Raw genomic sequence first — 19,253 nt, 5'->3', positions numbered from 1 at the left:
CACTAGATTTCAATAAAATCAAAGATAATTCCAAATAACTGAGAGGTAAAAAAGAACCTCAAAACATTTTCATCACAACTTAAGGCTGGCCTTATTTTGCACACCTTTGGGTTCAACACTAAGGCTGAAGACTTTTGTTTTAGAAATTTTGTTCTCCAAAATTAAAAAACAAAGGGTATTAATTATTAGTAAAAATGCATCACAGTCTTAGATGTACTCACTTCCTTTATCCAGAGCAATTTAGGCGGCTGCATTTCCACAGACATCACTCCCCCTACATAGTTCAACACCTTATGTTGCGTTGCATTGATGCGCTCAACTTGACTGACTGCACGATGGTCCATCCACATAATAACATTCCTATAGTTTTGTCCTTGGAGGGAAAAAAAAAAAGAAGATAGTTTAACCCCACCTCAGTACTGCAAGTTGCTAGACTCTAAGCTGCTTCACGCTTTCACTTCTACATAGAAACCTCAAATTCTATTTGCTTTAATAATTCACAGTAGATATCTAAAGATAAAATTCTAGCCCTCTGAGCCAACTTTAAGACATGTTGAGCACTGAGAATGCTGACTGAAACCAATCAGGCTTGTAAGCACCCAAGAACTTTGAAACACCATGCTCTTGTAGACTGTATCTCATTCAAAGAACTCAAACTTCTTGACAAAGTATTTAGTTAAAACTATGAAGCCTTTTGGTGACTATGATCTAAAAATGTGAAAAAATCTGAGCAATTATGTTATAAACTGAAATTAACTCAGTTAGTCAGCTAGCTAGATAGTTACAAGGATTCTCTCTCCTTTTCTACTGTTATGAGAACTACCCTAATTTCTTTTAGAAATAGTTTCAGAGGGGTAATTTGCTGAAATGCTTTTATTTTGGATGTGGAAGGAAAAAGCATTTGGCAAGTCTGCATAGGATGTGAGAGCAAGAAGCAAAGAATATTTTATCAAAATTAACCTAGAGAGGACCTGCTAGACAGCTGGAACAGTAATCCAGGTGACACTTTGGACTCCTCTCTTGCTAAGTACGCTGCACACTCAACTTCATGACACAACCACTCGTGCATGATCTTGAAACCATACTCCAAGACAGGGCAGAAGTATGAGGCACACCATTATTTCTAACATGGATTTAAATGCAAATTCCAACTGTGAAACTGCCTGAAACCACACCGTTGCGTGTCCATACCAGTGTGACAGTATTCAGTGCATTCTTGTCTTTCTACTTAACAACAACACTGTGTAAACTCAAAGTTCTTGGAGATATTAGGGAATAAAAAATGAGAACTGATTTGACTCAATAGACCAAAATAGCCCCAGACATCATTAGGCATTGAACAGACTGTAAGAGACTCTCAAACTGAAAAATAAATAATCTCATTTAAATTTAGCAAAGGACATTCTGGGGGCAAAACTGGTTTTTTGAGAAGGCTAGGAGGAGATGACAAATAGATCTGAGAATAGAAAGGGAACATCAACAGAATTGTGATTATGGCTCTGTAACTACTGATTTCGCACACACCTAATCTTAAACAGGATTCACTGAAAAAAAGTGCATCATAGACTTTTCTTGAGTCTTCTGAATCATCTACTCAAAAACTTATAAATTATCAGAATTTTTAGAAAAAGGTCACAGACTGTTTCTTAAGTTTAGAACTGTCCTAGACAAAGGCGGAACACCAGGGTAAGAAAATACACAAGCTGAACCTCTTGCCTGCAGCTCCACGACAGAGTATGCAGTTAGACTATACCAATGCTGCATTTTTAGCATTCCTTTAGTCAATGTGAATGGGCATTTATAGACACGATGAAAGTCATGATTAGTAAAGTCTGAAGGAGGAGAAAACATGCACACAAAAAAATGAACATAGATTTCTCTAAGAAGAAATTTCTTTGTGCCAAGATGAAAGAATTTGATCTTAGGATACCAAACGTTTAGCCAAATTACCAAACAGTAATTCTCATCTCAAATTTAATTTTGCAGTAGAATGAAAAATAATAAAACCAGAGAAGAATTCCCTTGTAAAAGATTTTTCTATCATCTGTATCTCCAAGAGTCAACCCCATCCCTTGGCGTTTGGATGAAATTGTACATTCACTCACATCAGTGACAAAACATGTACGGTAACACCAATTTTTGTGCTGGAATCCTACCTTCACAGTTGACTGCCAAAGGTTGCAACTGTTTATCCACAACAACAAGGGAACATGTTGCATCAAAACCAACCCCTCGAATCTGGCTGGTATCTACTCCACAGACAACTTTCTGCAAATATACAAAACACACATGAATACAAATATATCCATATATATATGCATGTACCATGTGAACTAATGACTATAGAAAATGAGTTACAAGTTAGAAATGCAAGCTCAAACTCAGAAATTGAGATTCAGTATTCTTTACCACCTCTAACCAAAAATACACCAAATTACCAAAAATCCTTTGCTTTTCAAAACCAAATTCAAAGGTCCATGAAAAGTTCTTTAACAGCCTTTTAATCTTATTAGTCACAGCCCTGGATGAAAGCAGGAACCACAAAAAAATCAGAAAATAAAGGTAGCAGAAAACTAGCGACGTTAATTTTCTCTCTTTTCTGAAAGCTTGTATGTGAGCTGCATGTGAAAAATGGACACAGGATTAGAGCCAAGTGTTTCCATCAGTCACTTCACTCGGCTCCTACCTGTGGAAGCAATGATCTTCCACAATTGCTTTGGTAATATTGTGCCACTTTTTGTTTTTCAATAGTGAAGGGTCCTAAAAATAAAGTTGGCCAAAACCTGTAGCAGTGATAATACCTCTGCAATGCACATCTTTTCAAAAGCTCTGCTACCAAGAATTCGGATAGCGTACTTTTTGGAAGATTTTTCCAAAAAAATATCACCACCCCAAAAGGTCTGAACTTCATGGCTTCCAGCAGCACTGGAAAAAAAAACACAACACCCACATGGATTAAGTGCCAAGTGAGGTTGCAAGACACCTAAAATGTAACGCAGTAATAAATTGCCACTTCTCAGCAACAATAAAAATATCATTATTTTAATTAGTACCATAACGAAAGACTTTCACTAGACTTGCTACGGTGCCAGTCTCTTACTGGCTCTGTAAAGCTATAGTTTCAGAGACCATGTTTTATTGCTTATATATAAGAGATGTATTTAAAGAGGTCCAGAACAAGAACAAAGCAATTCACAATGAGAAAAATCAAATAAGCAGAATAAAAGACTTGCTCTGCTTTAACATCAAGCTGTGCTTCCTTATCACTCCTGTCACTCCCTTCTTTGCCTTCCTTCCCCCTCACCTCGTCTCCTTCATTTCAGGGCATTTCTGCAGAGCCAAGCTCATTAATGTTTGAAAAGGCTGATCAATAAAAAGAGAATGAGTGAACTGTCCATCTGCAAATTACCAAGCATATCATGAATATTTAAAAAGCCAACCTTAGAACATGGAGCAGGCTGGGGCTTTATTAAGAAGGATGAAATGGCCTACCATGTGCACTGCCAAGCAAGGTCACTAATTTACTTTCACCACCAGCACGTACAGGCATAGTTGGATCAGAGGGCTTATTTCAATCTTGTTTTATACTTGATACTATCCACGAACACATATAATTTATTTTGGTCTTATAATTCTGGACAGGCGTCTTAATGAGGATCATAGGCGACAGAGATTATATTAGGCACCAGATTACAACTTCTCTACAATAAATGCTCCTTTGTGACTCCAGTGCAGCACAATGCACATGTTTAAATATATGCATTACCAGGTTCTGAGCAACCTTGACTCTTCAAAGAACTGTCTCATGTCTAGAACATACACCACTGAAACAAAATCCACAGATGTGATTCCTGAAGGCAGTGGGTAAGTCCACCCTCTGAGCTAACAGTGCAAAGGAAGAGCTTTCATTCTATTTTCAGATGTATCACAAGCTTCTTTCACTCTGGCCTTCAGCTCCTCACCTGTATAACAGACATTGTCAGGCTACATCTGCCATAGCCTCAAGGTGTTTTAATGCACAGGAATGGTTACAGTTATACAGTAATACCGTATGCACAGAACTGGATGTTAAAGGCCAGTGACTGGAAGACTTTAAACTTTCAAAACTTGAAGAGCTACCTGCAACACCTATCTCCTTTATTTTCTCTGTTTTTGCATACCTTTGTGACCGAGCAACAGGCAGCCCATATGCCTGCAGAGGATTGCTCATAGTGGTCTGGCTGGGGTTCCCAAATTTGGATTGGCTGATCTGCATGTGCCACTACTGTCCCAAACTCGTCTACCAAAGCCGCGCGAACACTTGCTGACCCAACATCAATTCCAACGTAGTATTTTACTGGAGCCTGCTTCTTACTATGCATTTTTAACAAAACCTGTTGGGGGGAAATAAAAAAAAAAAGGGTTAAAAACAGATAAAATGACTGATGATGCAAAACTGTGCTGGACAGGACAGGAGAGATGCTGTGCAGGTACTCTGCTTGGTAACTCTTTTCTGCAGGAAGTCTCCACTTGGCATTTTTAAATTGATTTGAAATCTTAATTAATTTTCAAATCTTGCACTAGTTGTACTTTTTTTCTTCGAGTGTTTGTAAGTTTCATGGCACAGAAGCTCCTGAAAAGCAAACTGTAAATTTGCAAGTAAGAACATGCATGCTAAGATAAAGTTCATGCACTCATATAATCAAGGAACTGAGCTGTGGCCATACAGTATTATGCCCACATAAAGGGAAAAAGGGGGAAGGAGACAGGAAGGGAAGGAAAGGGTATGGTTCCAAACTCAGCAACAATCAGGAGCTGGTGTTTAACACAGGAGGAAAATTTCAATCCAGAGACTTATGGGTTTTCCTGAGCTCTGGCAGATGGGGAAACTGCTGATGCCTGGTAAATTGGATTCACCTCTAGATGAGACAGGAAGAATCACCACAGATATGTCATTGCCTCAATGCAAACAAATTACACTCCTCAATTAGTGAAAGGGGTGTTGTGCATGGCTTTACTGAATCCTGACCTTAAGAGGAATGAGGAGACAAGAGGAATGAAGAGACAACCAGCTCATGAGTGGCATATTACGGCTGAATGAGACGGTGAGTCACGATGAATTTCTGCAGAATTTGAAAACAGTTCCCCCCCCACAAAAAAAAAGTGGTGCGATGCTGATAATTAAAATAACTAAGTGACAATCTGGCACTTATTACCCACTTTTGAGCCCTTCAAAGAAAAAGAAAAAAAAAAAAACACAAAAAAAGGTTTAGTTTTTAAGAGCTATCCACGATCCACACAATTTTAAAGATTCAGAAAATAATTTGCTGAAAATGTGTTCAGTTATGAAAGGATCCCAGGAAATCTCTGCCTACTCTCTGACAACCTACAAGAACAAAGTGAGGTTAAGTTAATTGATTTAATTATTCACAATGAGTTGCTTACTTCACTATATTACGTTTAACTATTTGACATTTAATACAGTGACAAATGCACTGTACTTAATTTCTCACAGTTTGTTCTTAATTAATAGTTAACATTTACATTCTGATCAAGCTGGGAGAGTGCTAAGTAAAAGCTGATACAAAGTATTTAAAATGTCAGACAAGTACCACGTTTAGTGCTTGTATGAATCTCTTAGTAAGACTCTAAAACACACAAAACTCAGCTGATGCATAGTTTCTGATTTGCAGAAAATGAATGGATCAATTATAATCAGATGAATACACAGTATTTACTGAGCACCAAAATGGCTCTACTTAAAAACAGCCCATCTCTCCCAAAGAAGTGACCTGGATTATTTCTGTGCATGGAAGATGGGTTGTTCAGAGGCAGAGTTATGGGCAAAGGGGGAAAGATTTAGAAAGTACTGCTTAGTAGAACAATGGGATTATTCACATTTCAAATTAATCCTTTTTTTTTTTTTTTAAATAAATAGAGTTTAGTGGCAAAGTATACCAAAAGCCTGACAGAAAAAGCGGTGGAACAGAAAACAGTGAAAGTCCTCTTTCTACCTTCAGACAGTAACAGCTGCTGTAAATTGTAAATTGCCTTCAACTTAGGAAGCAATGTTTTTTAATTGTTTTATTTCTACAAGACAGAAAACCAAGCCCTTTTTTTTTCCCCATGAAACATCTTGAGTATAGGTCAAGACCTGTCCTTGGGTGTCGGTCTGAACATACGGTTGCCGTGTAAGTGGCTGTTCCCATCTCTGGTTGGCTGGTAACCACTTCATGCTTAGACTCCCACTGGGGACCAGGGAACATTTTTTTGTTCTTCGCTCGGACGGCATTAGCATGAGGGAGTTCTGTCCCATCACTACAGCTCCTAAGCACCCTGGTACAAACCGAAGCAGTTATCACACTGCATTCTATGTGCACCACGGCAGGGTCACTAGAGGAAGCTGTACAGATCACTAGCTTCTAACAGTATCAGAAACTAGAAAAAACTCAAAGCTACAGAGCATATTGCGGTACTGTTGTAAATACTAGCTTCTCCCCTTCAGCATACTGATTCTGCCCAGTAGATCAGGGGCAATACACACTAATCTTGTTAAGCAAGGTCATCTGTTCAAGCGATGAGCAATCAGCTAAAAATAATGGTGTGCCATGAGTCTAACACCTAGGAATACTGGCAAGAAAGCTCACTTTATTTTCTTGGCTCTGGCTCTATGACCTGGTCAGACTAACAAAAGCTAATGCCTCTGTCACAGAGAGGACAATTCTCCTGATATCAGTGATTAATACCACATCTGTCAGCTGGGGATACTTACAGCACTCTACATCTTCCTCTTAGCCCTTGGCTGTAAAAGCAGTTTTAAGACATTCTTTTCAACAGATGACGTTCACTTTTTAATTTTGCACTCCATCTCCTCAAAGCTTAAAAGGCTGGCTGCAGATGCTGCTAGCTACTTGCAAGAAATTCTCCTACAAAGAAATTGCATAAGACTGTTCCTGATACTATCTCATGAATTTCCCTGTTTTTCCCTATTTCGGCACTGCCTTTATAGCTGCTGACTCATAAAAAGACAAGAATAAACCACAAACTGCAAAGAAGATTATTTTTTTAACATAGGCTTACTTGCTTCTTACTTGCTTTTTTCAAAATACAAATAGCAAAGGGAGTATTTTACATCCTGCCTCCTTCTCACACACACACACACAATTACTCTGATTTTTGATTTCTCTTCCATCTATGGCAGCCTTGATTTTAGCTCATTAATGTGTTTTTGCTACTTAGAGAACAAGCTTAACAGATGTTAGAGAATTAAGCTCATAGTACCTCCTACTCAGCACTTAAAATTATGGCTTTGCATTGGATTCTTCCCACAAACATTTGAAACCTGGAACCCAATCAGCCCATGTCATGTTTACTTTCCTTTTTTTCCTTACTAAGCAACCAGGACGTGCATGTGTGAGTGACTGTGCAGGAAGCAGAGTTTGTTTATGTGCTCCAGCAGTACATATCAGTCTACGCATATCCACTACTTTATTTCTGTAAATCAGTGTACATAAGAAAGAGTTAAGTGACAAAGTCCAAAAACAAGAACCACAAACCTATTTTAACTGGTCTTTCTCTGAGTAAAGCTCACCTAGATTTACAAAGCAAAACTTCAGTATCTTACGAAAAAAAGGCTAAAAGTAAATATTAATCCTTTTTTTTCAAGCACAGCAAGCACTACGCTACTGTTCAAAGTATAGAGTCTCTGCAATAGGATCTGATCTGCTTGCAAAAACATCATTTGATGCCAAGGGTTTTTCTGCAATACCAATCACTTGGTATGTCACCTACTTGTCAATCGGATCCACAAAAAGCACTGTCATTTCTAGGTCACAAGTGTCACCAATTAGGGACTCTGTCTAAAGGTACTTCTTGAGAACCTAAGAACTCAGCAGTGGTTGGTGGAAAATATTTAGCCAAAGTACTTTAATAAGAATTTAAAGAGGAATGTTGCCTTTCATTTTTCTTTACAGAAGATTCCTTTGGTACAAGAGGAAGCGAGTTCAGAGGTAGAAGAAGGTCCCAGCACAAAATTCTTGCTTTGGAGTCTGGACACCAAGATCCATTGCCATGTGTAAAGAAAACTTGGTTGTGCAAATAAAACTTTGGTTTGGATTTTGTATCTACTGAAGTCTTAGCATACAGCTTCTGCAGTCAATGCAATCACAAGGAAAAGAGCGAACAAGAAAAACAATTGAAATAAAAAGTCCCAAAGGTCCAGTCAGACATGTCAATTCCTCGAGTGCAATATTCCTACCAAGACACCAAAGTATTTGATGCATGGATAATGCATGTTTGTGGACCTCTCAAGAGGTGGAAAGCAGTGCTGATAATGCCACTACCTTCTACACTCCTGAAGTACCTAACTCAGGAAGCCTGGCTTCTTGCAGCCAAGTAAAAAGGCCTCCAAAACTTCAATACAGCTTTGCCTGCCCATTTCAGAATAAGGGCCCCGTATTTAGAACTTATTATTTGAATCTGCAAACAGAAAGAGAGAAAAAAAAAACCCAAAACATTTTAAAAGACACGTCCAGCTTGACCGCCTTAGTCCATGACTACAACTCCTAAGACAGGACAAGAAGCCAAAATTCCCTCCAAGCACTAAAACAGCAATGGCCTCTTTCTTTGCAAATCACAGCAGGGACAGAATGGCTTTTCAAACAAGCATTTATGATCAAAGGGCTACAGCATATGATAAATATTTATATGGCCCATTAAATAATAGTCTGTATAAATATTATTCAAAATGTGCGTGCTGGAAACCACAGACTTCCCAGTTTATCCTTAAACAAATGTGCTAGTTTTCCCACATAGGCAATGAAAAGAAGGAGGGGTGAAACTGTCATTTGCAAAAATATTTCTTTAAAAAAAGAAAATCCTTAACATTGTTTACTTTAATTTAAAAGGAATGACTAAGTAACCAGATGATTGTTTCATTACAACTAACTACTAAACTCAGACTATCCTACCTTAATTCACGGTTATCAAATTGCCAGGACATACCTTTGTGTTAAAGCTACAGCACAGGAAGGCTGCACACTCACCCGCACGCAGGCAGAAGCTCAGCAGAAGTATTTATCAGCAGCAAGTATAGATTTTGTGGTATCATGTGCTCAAATACAAGGAATTATGAAGGGCTGGCATGTCTGTTTTAAACTTTGATCTCTGGAACGCTGCAGGTTGCCCAGACCCAGCAACCACGGACAAACAGTATGGTTTTAGTAGTGCAGCTGTGCTTTTACATGGATTACCGAGAAAAAGATTAACAGGCTCAAATTAGGCTTCAAAATCTTACTGTGAAAAGATCTAAATATGCTAAATAAAAGCTGTTTCTCAATTGTAGAAAGGAGATAAAATGAAAGAAGCATTTTTGACATTATATTGGAAATTCAGCAGTTTGTTGGCTTTCTAGTGTTACAGTAAACTAACAGAAGTGGTGGTGGTAGAGTGGCCATCTCTTCTTGAAGACGGTGAACTCCCTTTCCTCTTACAGGATCTTTAATTCCTGTTTGGATGTGAAGAGACAAAGAAGGCACATGTCTGTGTGGGAGAGTGGGAGCAGACGGAGAATTCTAACACTGCGCTGAAGGGCAGTACTAATATAGAATAATAACCTTAAATGCCCAAGGGACTATGCTATAACTATCAACAAGCATTTATTTTTCAGCTACCCAACAGCAAACAAAACAAAAACAAGGAACAAAAGCAAACCTCATCTCCCCTTTTCCCTTCCCAAAACAGAAACACGTACATGCAGGAGATCTCTGTCTTAGGAATGTGAGGACTGTGTTAACAATAACAAAACTGGCATAAATAAAAACCAAGCTAGAGAAAATATGCTTCTTCACTAAAATCCAAACATTTCTGGATTGTTTTCCATCCATTATTTCATCCATTCCCTGGTAAATTCTGTAGAGCTTTCTCACATCTTAGAACAAGGAAAAACAGCTTCAAATAGTGGAAGAGACCTCATTTTAGCAGTAGAATCAGACCCCAACTCCCAGTCCCATAATACCTAGATTGCTCCACCAAAATCTTCCTAATTGCCCCCCCAACACTGTAACATAGTCTCAGTAAATCCCAACACAGGACTGAAAACATTCTACTACTTTCTAGTATCTCCTTCTCCCTATATAAATAATTCACTATGTACTAATCTTCTGTAATGTTTCTCCATATCTTTTTTTTTCCCCCTCTCTCAGTATCCAAGACAAAGCCATTACTTCATCACTGCCTTCTGCCCTTTAATTCTATCTTTTGTATTTTAAATACTTTCAGTCCAAACTTCTTCCACCTGCTCCGATATAAAGTAAAACATATCCTGGTTTATCCTGGTGTAACTAATTAGCGGAGAAATGAAAATGACTAACAAATTATTCTAAGAAATGAGATCCAAAATTTCTTTATTTTCAGCTTCTACTGCCTACATAGATATCTCACTCATGAACAGCAGAAAGATGTCAGCATGACCGGTGTCAACAAATATCAAGCTCTTAATTGTACAACACAGTTGTTTTTCTTTATAATCTGCTCTAGAAGAGATTGTACTAAAACAGAAAAATGATGCTTGCCTTCCAGTTACTTTCTTGAACTCACACTGGCAGATACAGCCCATAGTACCACTGATCAAATAAAAACAACAGCATTCTGAACCCTGATTAAAGAGCGTGGCTGCACTGGGTCAGATGAAAGGTCCAATTAATACAGTATCCTGCCACAAGCAGCAGAAGCCATAATAGAAGCACATGCCTGCCCTTTTCATCCAGCAATACTTCCCCAAGACACCTTCTTCCTCCTGCTATCTACAGTAGAAGCACTTCCTGAGCCAGAAATTTTATCTTTAGGATTAGGAGACCTTGAAGGCTTTTTCCTCACCAAATTTGTTTGTGCTCTTCTTGAATCCAGGGAAACTTTTGCAATTGCAAACTACTGTCGTAATAAGTTATAAAGTTCTGTGTAAACAATGCAAGAAAAAGTCTTTTCATTTGTTCGGAGCGTGCCACCTGCTAGTTTTGTTTGACGTGCCGGAGTTCCTTAGCTAGAGCAGACATTAAGCAATTGCTCCGTATTTGCCTTCACCATGCAGCTGCAATTACATCGCCTTCTGAATTGTTCCCAGAAGGCTCTCTGCAGCTATTTAGCGACCATGGGTGATGAGCTGAACTCACAATCTTAACATGGCCAGGTAAGTCAAAAGCCATTTTTCTGCTTCCTGATTCTTCCTGGATGTGGCAATAATAAGTACCATAACAGAGTGCAGTAGTAAGTACTAATAAGCAGCAAGTAACTATCCCAACACTGGTTTCTTTTTTTCCTAAGACTGCAGAGATACTGCTCAGAGACGCCCACAGGAGAAAAACATGTTGGTCCCAACTGATGGGAACAGAGAGGCCCTATTATGGAAGGCCAGGGATTTCAAACTTCAGGCAATTCCCACTACATTGGCCCTCAAAGTGTGTCTAAACACAGGAATCGAGGAGCTCCTCCCAACTATATGCTTGGAGAAGACTTAAGGCTACTGCTCACTCTGGTTTTCCTTGGAAGGAAGATCAAGGCGCCCACACCTGGGCACTGATGGACTCTGCATTGCAACAGGCACAAGACCAATGCCACAGCACGACTCACACAGCAACCAGGCTGCCCGGTCAGAGACCGTGAGACCAAAAATCGACCAGGAATATCACTGCAAGATCATCAACATGACAGTGGTAAACTGGGCAGCCCCATTTGTTCCCCAGCCCGTAGCCACGCTGCACAAAAGAACAAGCTCAGCTCGCTCTCTGCTTTACTGATCGTCTAACACCAGGAACAGCAGGAAACAGCTGCAGAGAGGAGCTCTCAGGAAAAAGGAAGGCTGAGCAAAGAGCAATATGAACACACAAAATGAGATGAGGAGAGACGACACATGCTACTGGGGAAACCCAACAGCTCCAAATCCCTCTGGGGCTCTCTTGCCCTGCTCGGACTGGGCCATCACTTTATAGGCAGGGTCTGATCCTGCATCCATTAAAGTCAGTGGCAAAACTCCCAGCCATATTAGTAGTTCGGGATTAAACTCTTGACACTGGTGAACATCACAGGTGCGGTCACATATCTGCAAGATTTTGAATGCTTGCCATAACCTACAATTTGTCAGAGGAAATGTTGATCAGTTTATGCCAAGACACAATTCTCATGCAGGAAAACCTAGGGAATTAAGAAGGTATATAGCAGCACGCTTTCTTTTCCACACCCTGAAAACAGCAATCGATACAATTCACGCACACCAACATATTTAGATCCATTCCCTCCTCTGACACTGCAGCTGCATGCAGCCCTAAAGGCTGTGCTAATGATTTGGCAGAGAGACATGTCCCAAATGACACTGCAGAATGCTTGAAGCTCTGAAAGAAGACACTATCTTGTTTACATTGACTGTGAGGGGAAAAAAATGCCATCTGATTATTACATAAATTCTAGCTGTAACAGCTTCATGACTAGTTGAAAGGAGGCAACAGGCTCCAAAATGACTGATGGATCCAAGTGGTTGGATCCATCAGCTTGTTAATCTAACGCTAAGATCTTTCTTATTCCTGTATCTCTATCACTTAAATCACCCCAGGCTGGACAGAAAGAACAATCTCTGTTCATTGCCTCTAAAAGAGAGATAAATCCCTGTACTGTGACTTTTGTATTTTTTCATTCTCTTGTATGCTAACAGAAATGGAGAAACAAGCAATAAAAATAAAAAAACTCCACCACACACACACACAAAAGCAGCACACAGTAAACATATCCCTAGCACAATAATCTTAATTTACAAAATATGAAATACATATTATAAAATATAACTTGAAGCAGAATGCAATTCAAAAGGCACAACTGCAGTTCATGTTAACATATGCACACTAGCTTTAAACTGCATTCCTGGAGCAAACCAGCCTCAGCACCATGAGCTTCAGGGCAGGGTACATACGCTTACCCAGAATCCTAGGTAAATAAAGCCCTTATTATGCTACTGTGGATACCAAATTAGTCAACTTTAGGTTAGTGCTGATACTCTAGCTTTAATCACTTCTGTAGATTTCAGTGCTACATCAAGGTTGAATTTGGCCCTAGCTGTGTGACTACGTACCAGTAGATCAGTATAAAAATAAGTTGTTCTGAGTTCACAGTTTTATGAAATTACAAAACATCAAAATTAGCATTCTGGCTGAAATCCACCGCATTTCCCATCAAGGCTTACACATTTAAGCAACATCTGAACCAACTGTCTATAATTACTCCTGGCAGATACTGGAACACTTAGACCAGCAGTAGATGCAACAGTGAAATCAATTTTTAAAGACATGCTGTAAACCACTTTTTTCAAGATGCTCAGCCCAGAAGCAAACATGTGTCTATACGCCAAATCCACAGTTTACAATACAGTATTTGTTCACTCTTGCATAGTAAGAGCACAAGAAGAATGACAGCCCTAAGTAATCTGTCATTTTAAAATTAAACATTTATTTGGGCTGAAAATCCAAAAACACTAGCCCTGAAGTTCCTGTCATAACTACTTAAGAGGAAGTGAGGTTGCACATTAGCTTAGGTTAAAAGAAACACAAATTCTGCACAAAAATCAGATCTCTAGATAGACCGTACATGTCTACATCCCTTTCTTTTTTACAGTGAAAGAAGAATCACATCTGTTCATCTGAACCCAGTGAGTTCTCTTCCTTCTTCCTACATACACAGCTGGGTTTTTTTGTTTGTTTGTTTTGTTTTTATCAATGCAAAATCTGCCTTCTTAATGATCCTAACAGTCTCATAATTTCAAACTCCCACAAAGACAAGCCTGAAAGGGTATCAGGCCAACACTTGTCTGTAAGTTCCCTTCAGTGACTTTCTCAAAACATCTCAGACGTCAAGATCGTACGCTTGCTTGCCTCAAACAGCTGAAGGTCACAAATTTTTCAGACTTTATTTTATGAACGGTCTGAGTACTTTCCCTTTCACATGCGGAAATGCAGAGGGGAAACTGAAGGCAGCTCAAGACACCAACCAGAAGGTATTAACAAGAGCCAAAAAGACAATGCTGATCAGAGTTTTCCCTTTGAAAATGAAGCTCAGAAACACCTTTCTACCAAGGCCATGCCACTACTGTTGATTTAGCACTCCAGGCTCTTTGATATTCCAGTGGAAGGTACCAGGAAAAATTTCAAAAAGTGACTCATTAGAAAAGCCGGAGATACAAAACAGGAACGCACAGGAGAGCTATTCTGATCCTCTTCTGTAAACCTACCAGTTCTCAGGAAACAGATCAACCTCCAACATAATCAAAAGAATGGTTAAAGGAAGAATGGCTTATGGAAAGAGAGAAGGCAGACTTATTGAGGAAGTACAAGAAACAAAATGGATAACAACCCTTATTTGGGAAGAGGACAACTTTTTCAAAAGAACAAACCATTTCAAATAATAACTTGGTGTAGGACTGTTAGAAACACAGGACAGAGTAACAAAAGTGGCTAAGAATACACATAAAAACCTCCCAGCATAGTACTAGTTTATTTAGTCTCTCCTGACGCTATAAATTTCTTTCTGCCCTGATTCTTACAGCTGGGAACAGCTGTACCTACAAGAACCCAATTCCCCCTGTTTTCCTCTTTCATCCTCATATCCCAGGCACCCTTCCCAGGGGAAAAAAAAAAAAAAAGAAAAAGCTGCTATTTTTTTTACCATATGCCAGTACATATTCCTAAAGGAAAGGGGGCCATTAACATTTAAAGACACTTTAAAATTTCATATGTTTTTTGTACTATATTTAAGTACATTTAGAAAAAAGTTAATTTCAATAAATTAAGCAAATAGTCTTCCAGGATGAGGGAATACATGAGGATGAAAAATGAGGAGACCACCTTCACGTAATGTGTCTGTTTATTACTTTCTAAGAACCTCAGAGACGAGAGAGCCCTCTCCTCTCCTTCCTTGACATTTATTTCTTGTGTTCTCCAGAGAAGAGGCACTGATGCTAAATTTACTAAACTAGATAACAAGTCCCAGACACCTCAGCAGAGAAAGAATCTGCAAGGTCACCAGTTCCTCACGGGTGCGGAGCACATCACTAGCGACGAACACGGCCATTATGGCGAGGTCTGGAGCCAAGCGCAAGTAAACTCCACCAGGTTACTGGGGTGGGCTCCCTGCCAGCCCACAAGCTTTATGAGAATGCAGGAGCAACTGCCATGCAAAGGAGACAGTGCTGCAAAGGTGTGAGAAAGCGGAGCTGCGAGAGGAGGAAGGAGGCTGCAGTGGAAGCAAGCAGCAAGAGGACCCCGCTGCCAGCAATGCCAGCCTGGAAATGACCAATGTGCGTTAAGGGCAAAAAATACATTTAAGGAAATCTCCCAGGGACCTGGAGGATTAAGCAAGTATGTAAGTGATGTACACGTCCCATCTGCCTACGTCAGGTCACCTGAGCGCTGACATTTAAAGCTCAGGGAAAGGCACCAGGGAAAATGGTGACTCCTCCACCCCTGCCTGCAGGAGGAGGCCTTGGGAGGAGGAGATGTGCCTACCCCAGCCCTGCAAAACCTCCCCAGGCGCTGCCTGGAGCCTGTCAACACAAAGGGCCTGTGAAAAAGGGCAGACCCATTCTCATTAAATGTAAGCGTTATATATAGGCTGTGCTGTTGAGAAATATCAGTAAAAGCAAACTTCGGGAAGCCAGGCAGGGAGATGAGAATGTAAATCCTATAATGCCCCACCAGTTACGCGAAAACCAGTCTCCGAAAGGGATTCGGAGCAATTTAATCGCACAGCCAACGCGCGCCCTGGCCGAGGTGCGTGAGGCCCGGGAGTGCAGCGAGAGGGGCTCCCTGGGGAAAGAGCCGGAGGGCGGACGGAGAGGGGGCGGTGATACACAAGGGCACCACAGGCTTTTTTAATTAAACACCACCACCGCAAACGCGATACGTTTCTCAACCTCACGGAGAGCAGGGAAGGAGTTTGCGTGTCAGCGCGGAGCTCCGGAGAAGGGCCCAGCAGGGCCGGGCGCGTCGGGCCCGCCGCCGTTAACGGCCCTAACGGCCGGCGGGGATGAGGGAGCGCGCGCCCCCTCAGGGGCGGCTCCCGCCTGGCCTGGCTGAGCTTGGGGGGAGCCCGCCCGGCCACGGCTCAGTCGCCACCGGGGCTTGGCGAGCGCCGGTCACTTACTTGTCCAAACTGAAACACTATATTAGCTGCGCAGGGAGCGGGGTACAGAAAACCGCGCTTTTCCTGACAAGGCAATTTCCTGACCGCCGGCCGCTGCCGGGAAGCCCGCCGCGTTCCCCCCACCACCCCCGGCTCGGCTCGGCCCAGCCGCGCTTGCGCTGCCGTCCCCCGCCGGGGCGGAGAAGGGGGAGGCGGGAGCGGCCGGGCCTCCCCCGCTCGCCTTTGAAGGCCGCGCCGGCCGGTGCCGGCATCTGGTTTGCATTTGGGGGCCCGCGTTGTGGAGCTCGCCCCGAGCGCCGTTAAAGGGATCTGCTGTGTGTTAGGCATAGCTGTCAAGCTGCACTGCCCTGGAAAGCCGAGCGTGCACTGTGCCCTGTCAGGAATTCAACTGATACCAGTATTTTTTGCCTCGGAAAGGGAATCGTATTTCTCCTTTATTTAAAAGCAAATACAACAGAAACAAGGAGGAGGTTTGGCTCTTTTCATTAAAGGGCTTGTTGCTAAATCGTATTTCTCAGCCCTGTGGCCATACATGACTGCAGAAATGTTGGGGGTTGCAGAAATGTTTAGCTTTTAAGCAATGCAAGAAGCCACACTGAGAGCCAGGGAAAGACTAAATATAAGGAAACAAGCAGAAGGGTACGTCTGGAGTGAGGACAACTCTGAAACATCCCCCACCTTGACCCATAAATACATAATCGCTTCTTAAATAAATAAAACAGGACTGCAAGCCATGAGTTAGATTTTTCTCCGTGGGGTTACTCCATTTGAGCATTTTACCTGAAAAGTTGGAAAATTCCTGATGGGAGGAATAAACCCTGAGTTTATTTAAGGTTTGTTTAAAATGGAGGGCAGGGCAGTAGGATCCGCTTGCCATTTTAAAGCATCCCTTGAAAATGGAGTCGGGCCAGCAGTGGCTGCACGCTCCGGCGCAGGCAGGACCAGACCCCACCACATCCCTCCACGACCCACGGGGAAGGAGCTGATGGAAACCCTCATGCTCCCACCACGTCCCAGCGCTTCTCAAGAGGCCCCGGGGAGCCACTGGGGATTTTTCCCGTTATCCCCCCAAATAGTCTACAGCAGGAAATCTTGTAGCAAAAAGCTGTCTTGCAACATTTCCAGAGTTTTCCCACTTTGGCCCAGGCAGAAATACTGCAAGGAACAACCTTGCTCAGGGAAAGATGAGTGTTGTCTCGTGGTTAGAGCACAGGGTTCGTGGTCAGGAGCTGTGGGTTCTCATTCCAGCTTTGCCACTGAATCATTTTGAGAGCTTTGCTAGTCACTTGGTATTAGAACCAGTTAGTAATTTTCCGTTGGAGTGATTTTCTGATGGAAAACACCACTTCTACAAAACCGAAATCTTCTGGGTGAAAACTGACTTTCCATTGGGAATACTTTGCATCTAGGTGGGGTAGAAAAGGACATTAGACCCAAACTGAAGTATTTGTAGTTTTCTTGCATTAGTCTAAATGTTTTGCTTTGATAGATTTAAAAAAAAAAAAAAATACCACCCTCCTGACTGTAATTCCAAGTCAGCTCATTGCACAGGGGGAGTGTGTGCTCTTGTGCTCTGCTCTGCTTCCCAGGAGGTCCGCACCTCCTGTTGTGGGATGCAGATTTCTCCCTTCTGAGACATGTACCTCCCAATCCGAGTCTGACCGGTCCAGGCACGCAGGCAGCTGGCCCGTGGGAACAAATCCTAGCGTGAGGCTACCACTCTGACCAAGGGAGTGCGCCGCGGAGGGAAAGCGTAGAGTTCAGAGACACAAACAAGCTGTTCCGTGTTAGTTCACTGCCCCAAACCAAAGCACTGTGACTGTGGATATACCAAAATGTTGTGTTCAACTGAAAAGCAGTAAAAGGAAGCCAGAGAAATGGACCTGAGTGTGCTTCTACTTCCTCTGACAATCAGATCTTATAAAGCCTGCCATGCGCGTGCTGAGCTCTGGTTTATAGTTCTTGCTCTTTATCCTCCCAACTATCTCCCTTCTCCGCTGTTTTGTTCCAGAGTCCTATTCTTCTGTTCATTAAAAACAAACTTCATTATTTCTCTCCTCTGTATATTCATAGATTGCTGACACTTTCTTTTAATATAAATAATACTTGTTCTCCTCCCACAGTGTATTTGTAGATGCTGTTTAAATCCCTTCTTAACTTTTGTTTTGCCAAGTTAAACATTAACCATTACACTGTCTTTCATAACAGCAAGTTTTGGATTCTCTAATAAGCTTCCTCTTCATTTGTTTCAGTCAGAATTCATCTTTTCTGAACATGAGTGATCACAGCCCGACATAACACATAGTGTTCAAAATGATGTCTTGCTAGTGACTTCTCCAATGGCAATAATAATTCCCTATGCACTCTTAGTTACAGACAGACAGGGATCAGTTTTGCCTTTTTTACACCTGTATCACATCAGTACCTCGATTTATTCAGGTCTTTTTGCTCCAATAAATAGCATTTAAAAAAAAAAAAGTTATCTGTCTGTAAGTACAGACAAATGTATTAAAATGTATTAACTTTTCCTTAATACATTTTTCCAATTCATTACAGTTCTCCAGCACTCACATGGTTTCTTTCCAAGGGGGTTACAAATGAAGACATTTTCAAGAACAATTACAAGATCTCCAGCCTCCAAAATCAAAGTCCTGAAAACGCTTTCTTTTTAAATTAAAGAATCAAAGTTTAGATTATCACATATTCCCAAGACCACATGAGGCTTAATTCATTACTCCTTTGAAATATTCTGAAAGCTGAGGGTTAAGAGGTGTTATATTAGTGCAGAATAATGATGATTAATTTGTGCTTCATACCAAATGCAGGAAGAGTAGACATGTGTGCAGTGAAGCCTCTATAATTTCAAAATCTTTCTATAAACTTGAAAATATCTTGTAAGCATACGTAGGTTAAATGGAACACAAGACCACTTTTTTCTGTTTGGAGTGTGGCTGTTGTGGTTTTGCTTCAGATATTACTGCTTCAAATAACCTCCCTCTTTTTCCAAGATTCTGGACAGATTCACTTAAAATACACCCTTTTGCCTTTTCATTACAAAGTAACTAATGAAAATTCCATTTTAAATGTGCTTTCTGAGA

The 19,253-nt window shown here is 41.1% G+C and overlaps 1 protein-coding gene across 12 annotated transcripts in view; it reads right to left on the bottom strand.

The window, feature by feature from the left end:
• FGGY (FGGY carbohydrate kinase domain containing) overlaps positions 1-19,253 on the bottom strand; it is a 327,916-nt gene that overhangs the window by 130,339 nt on the left and 178,324 nt on the right. For 8 of the 12 annotated variants that reach the window (XR_008468042.1, XM_054211719.1, XM_054211718.1 and 5 more), the window contains 3 exons: positions 4,161-4,373; positions 2,157-2,268; positions 222-373 (listed from right to left, as the gene is read on the bottom strand). Coding sequence is in view for 10 of the 12 variants with exons in the window: in XM_054211719.1 (XP_054067694.1) it covers positions 222-373; positions 2,157-2,268; positions 4,161-4,361 (465 nt within the window). In the remaining 2 variants the exon portion in view is untranslated. Of the gene's footprint in view, positions 1-221; positions 374-2,156; positions 2,269-4,160; positions 4,374-8,982; positions 12,186-15,925; positions 16,102-16,155; positions 16,269-19,253 lie in introns of those variants that run through there. The other 4 variants (XM_054211720.1, XM_054211721.1, XM_054211723.1 and 1 more) reach the window with 4 other exon arrangements.

Source organism: Rissa tridactyla, chromosome 8 (assembly GCF_028500815.1).
Source record: "Rissa tridactyla isolate bRisTri1 chromosome 8, bRisTri1.patW.cur.20221130, whole genome shotgun sequence".
NCBI classification, from domain to species: Eukaryota; Metazoa; Chordata; class Aves; order Charadriiformes; family Laridae; genus Rissa; species Rissa tridactyla.
This window is presented reverse-complemented; position numbering and strand designations above follow the sequence as displayed.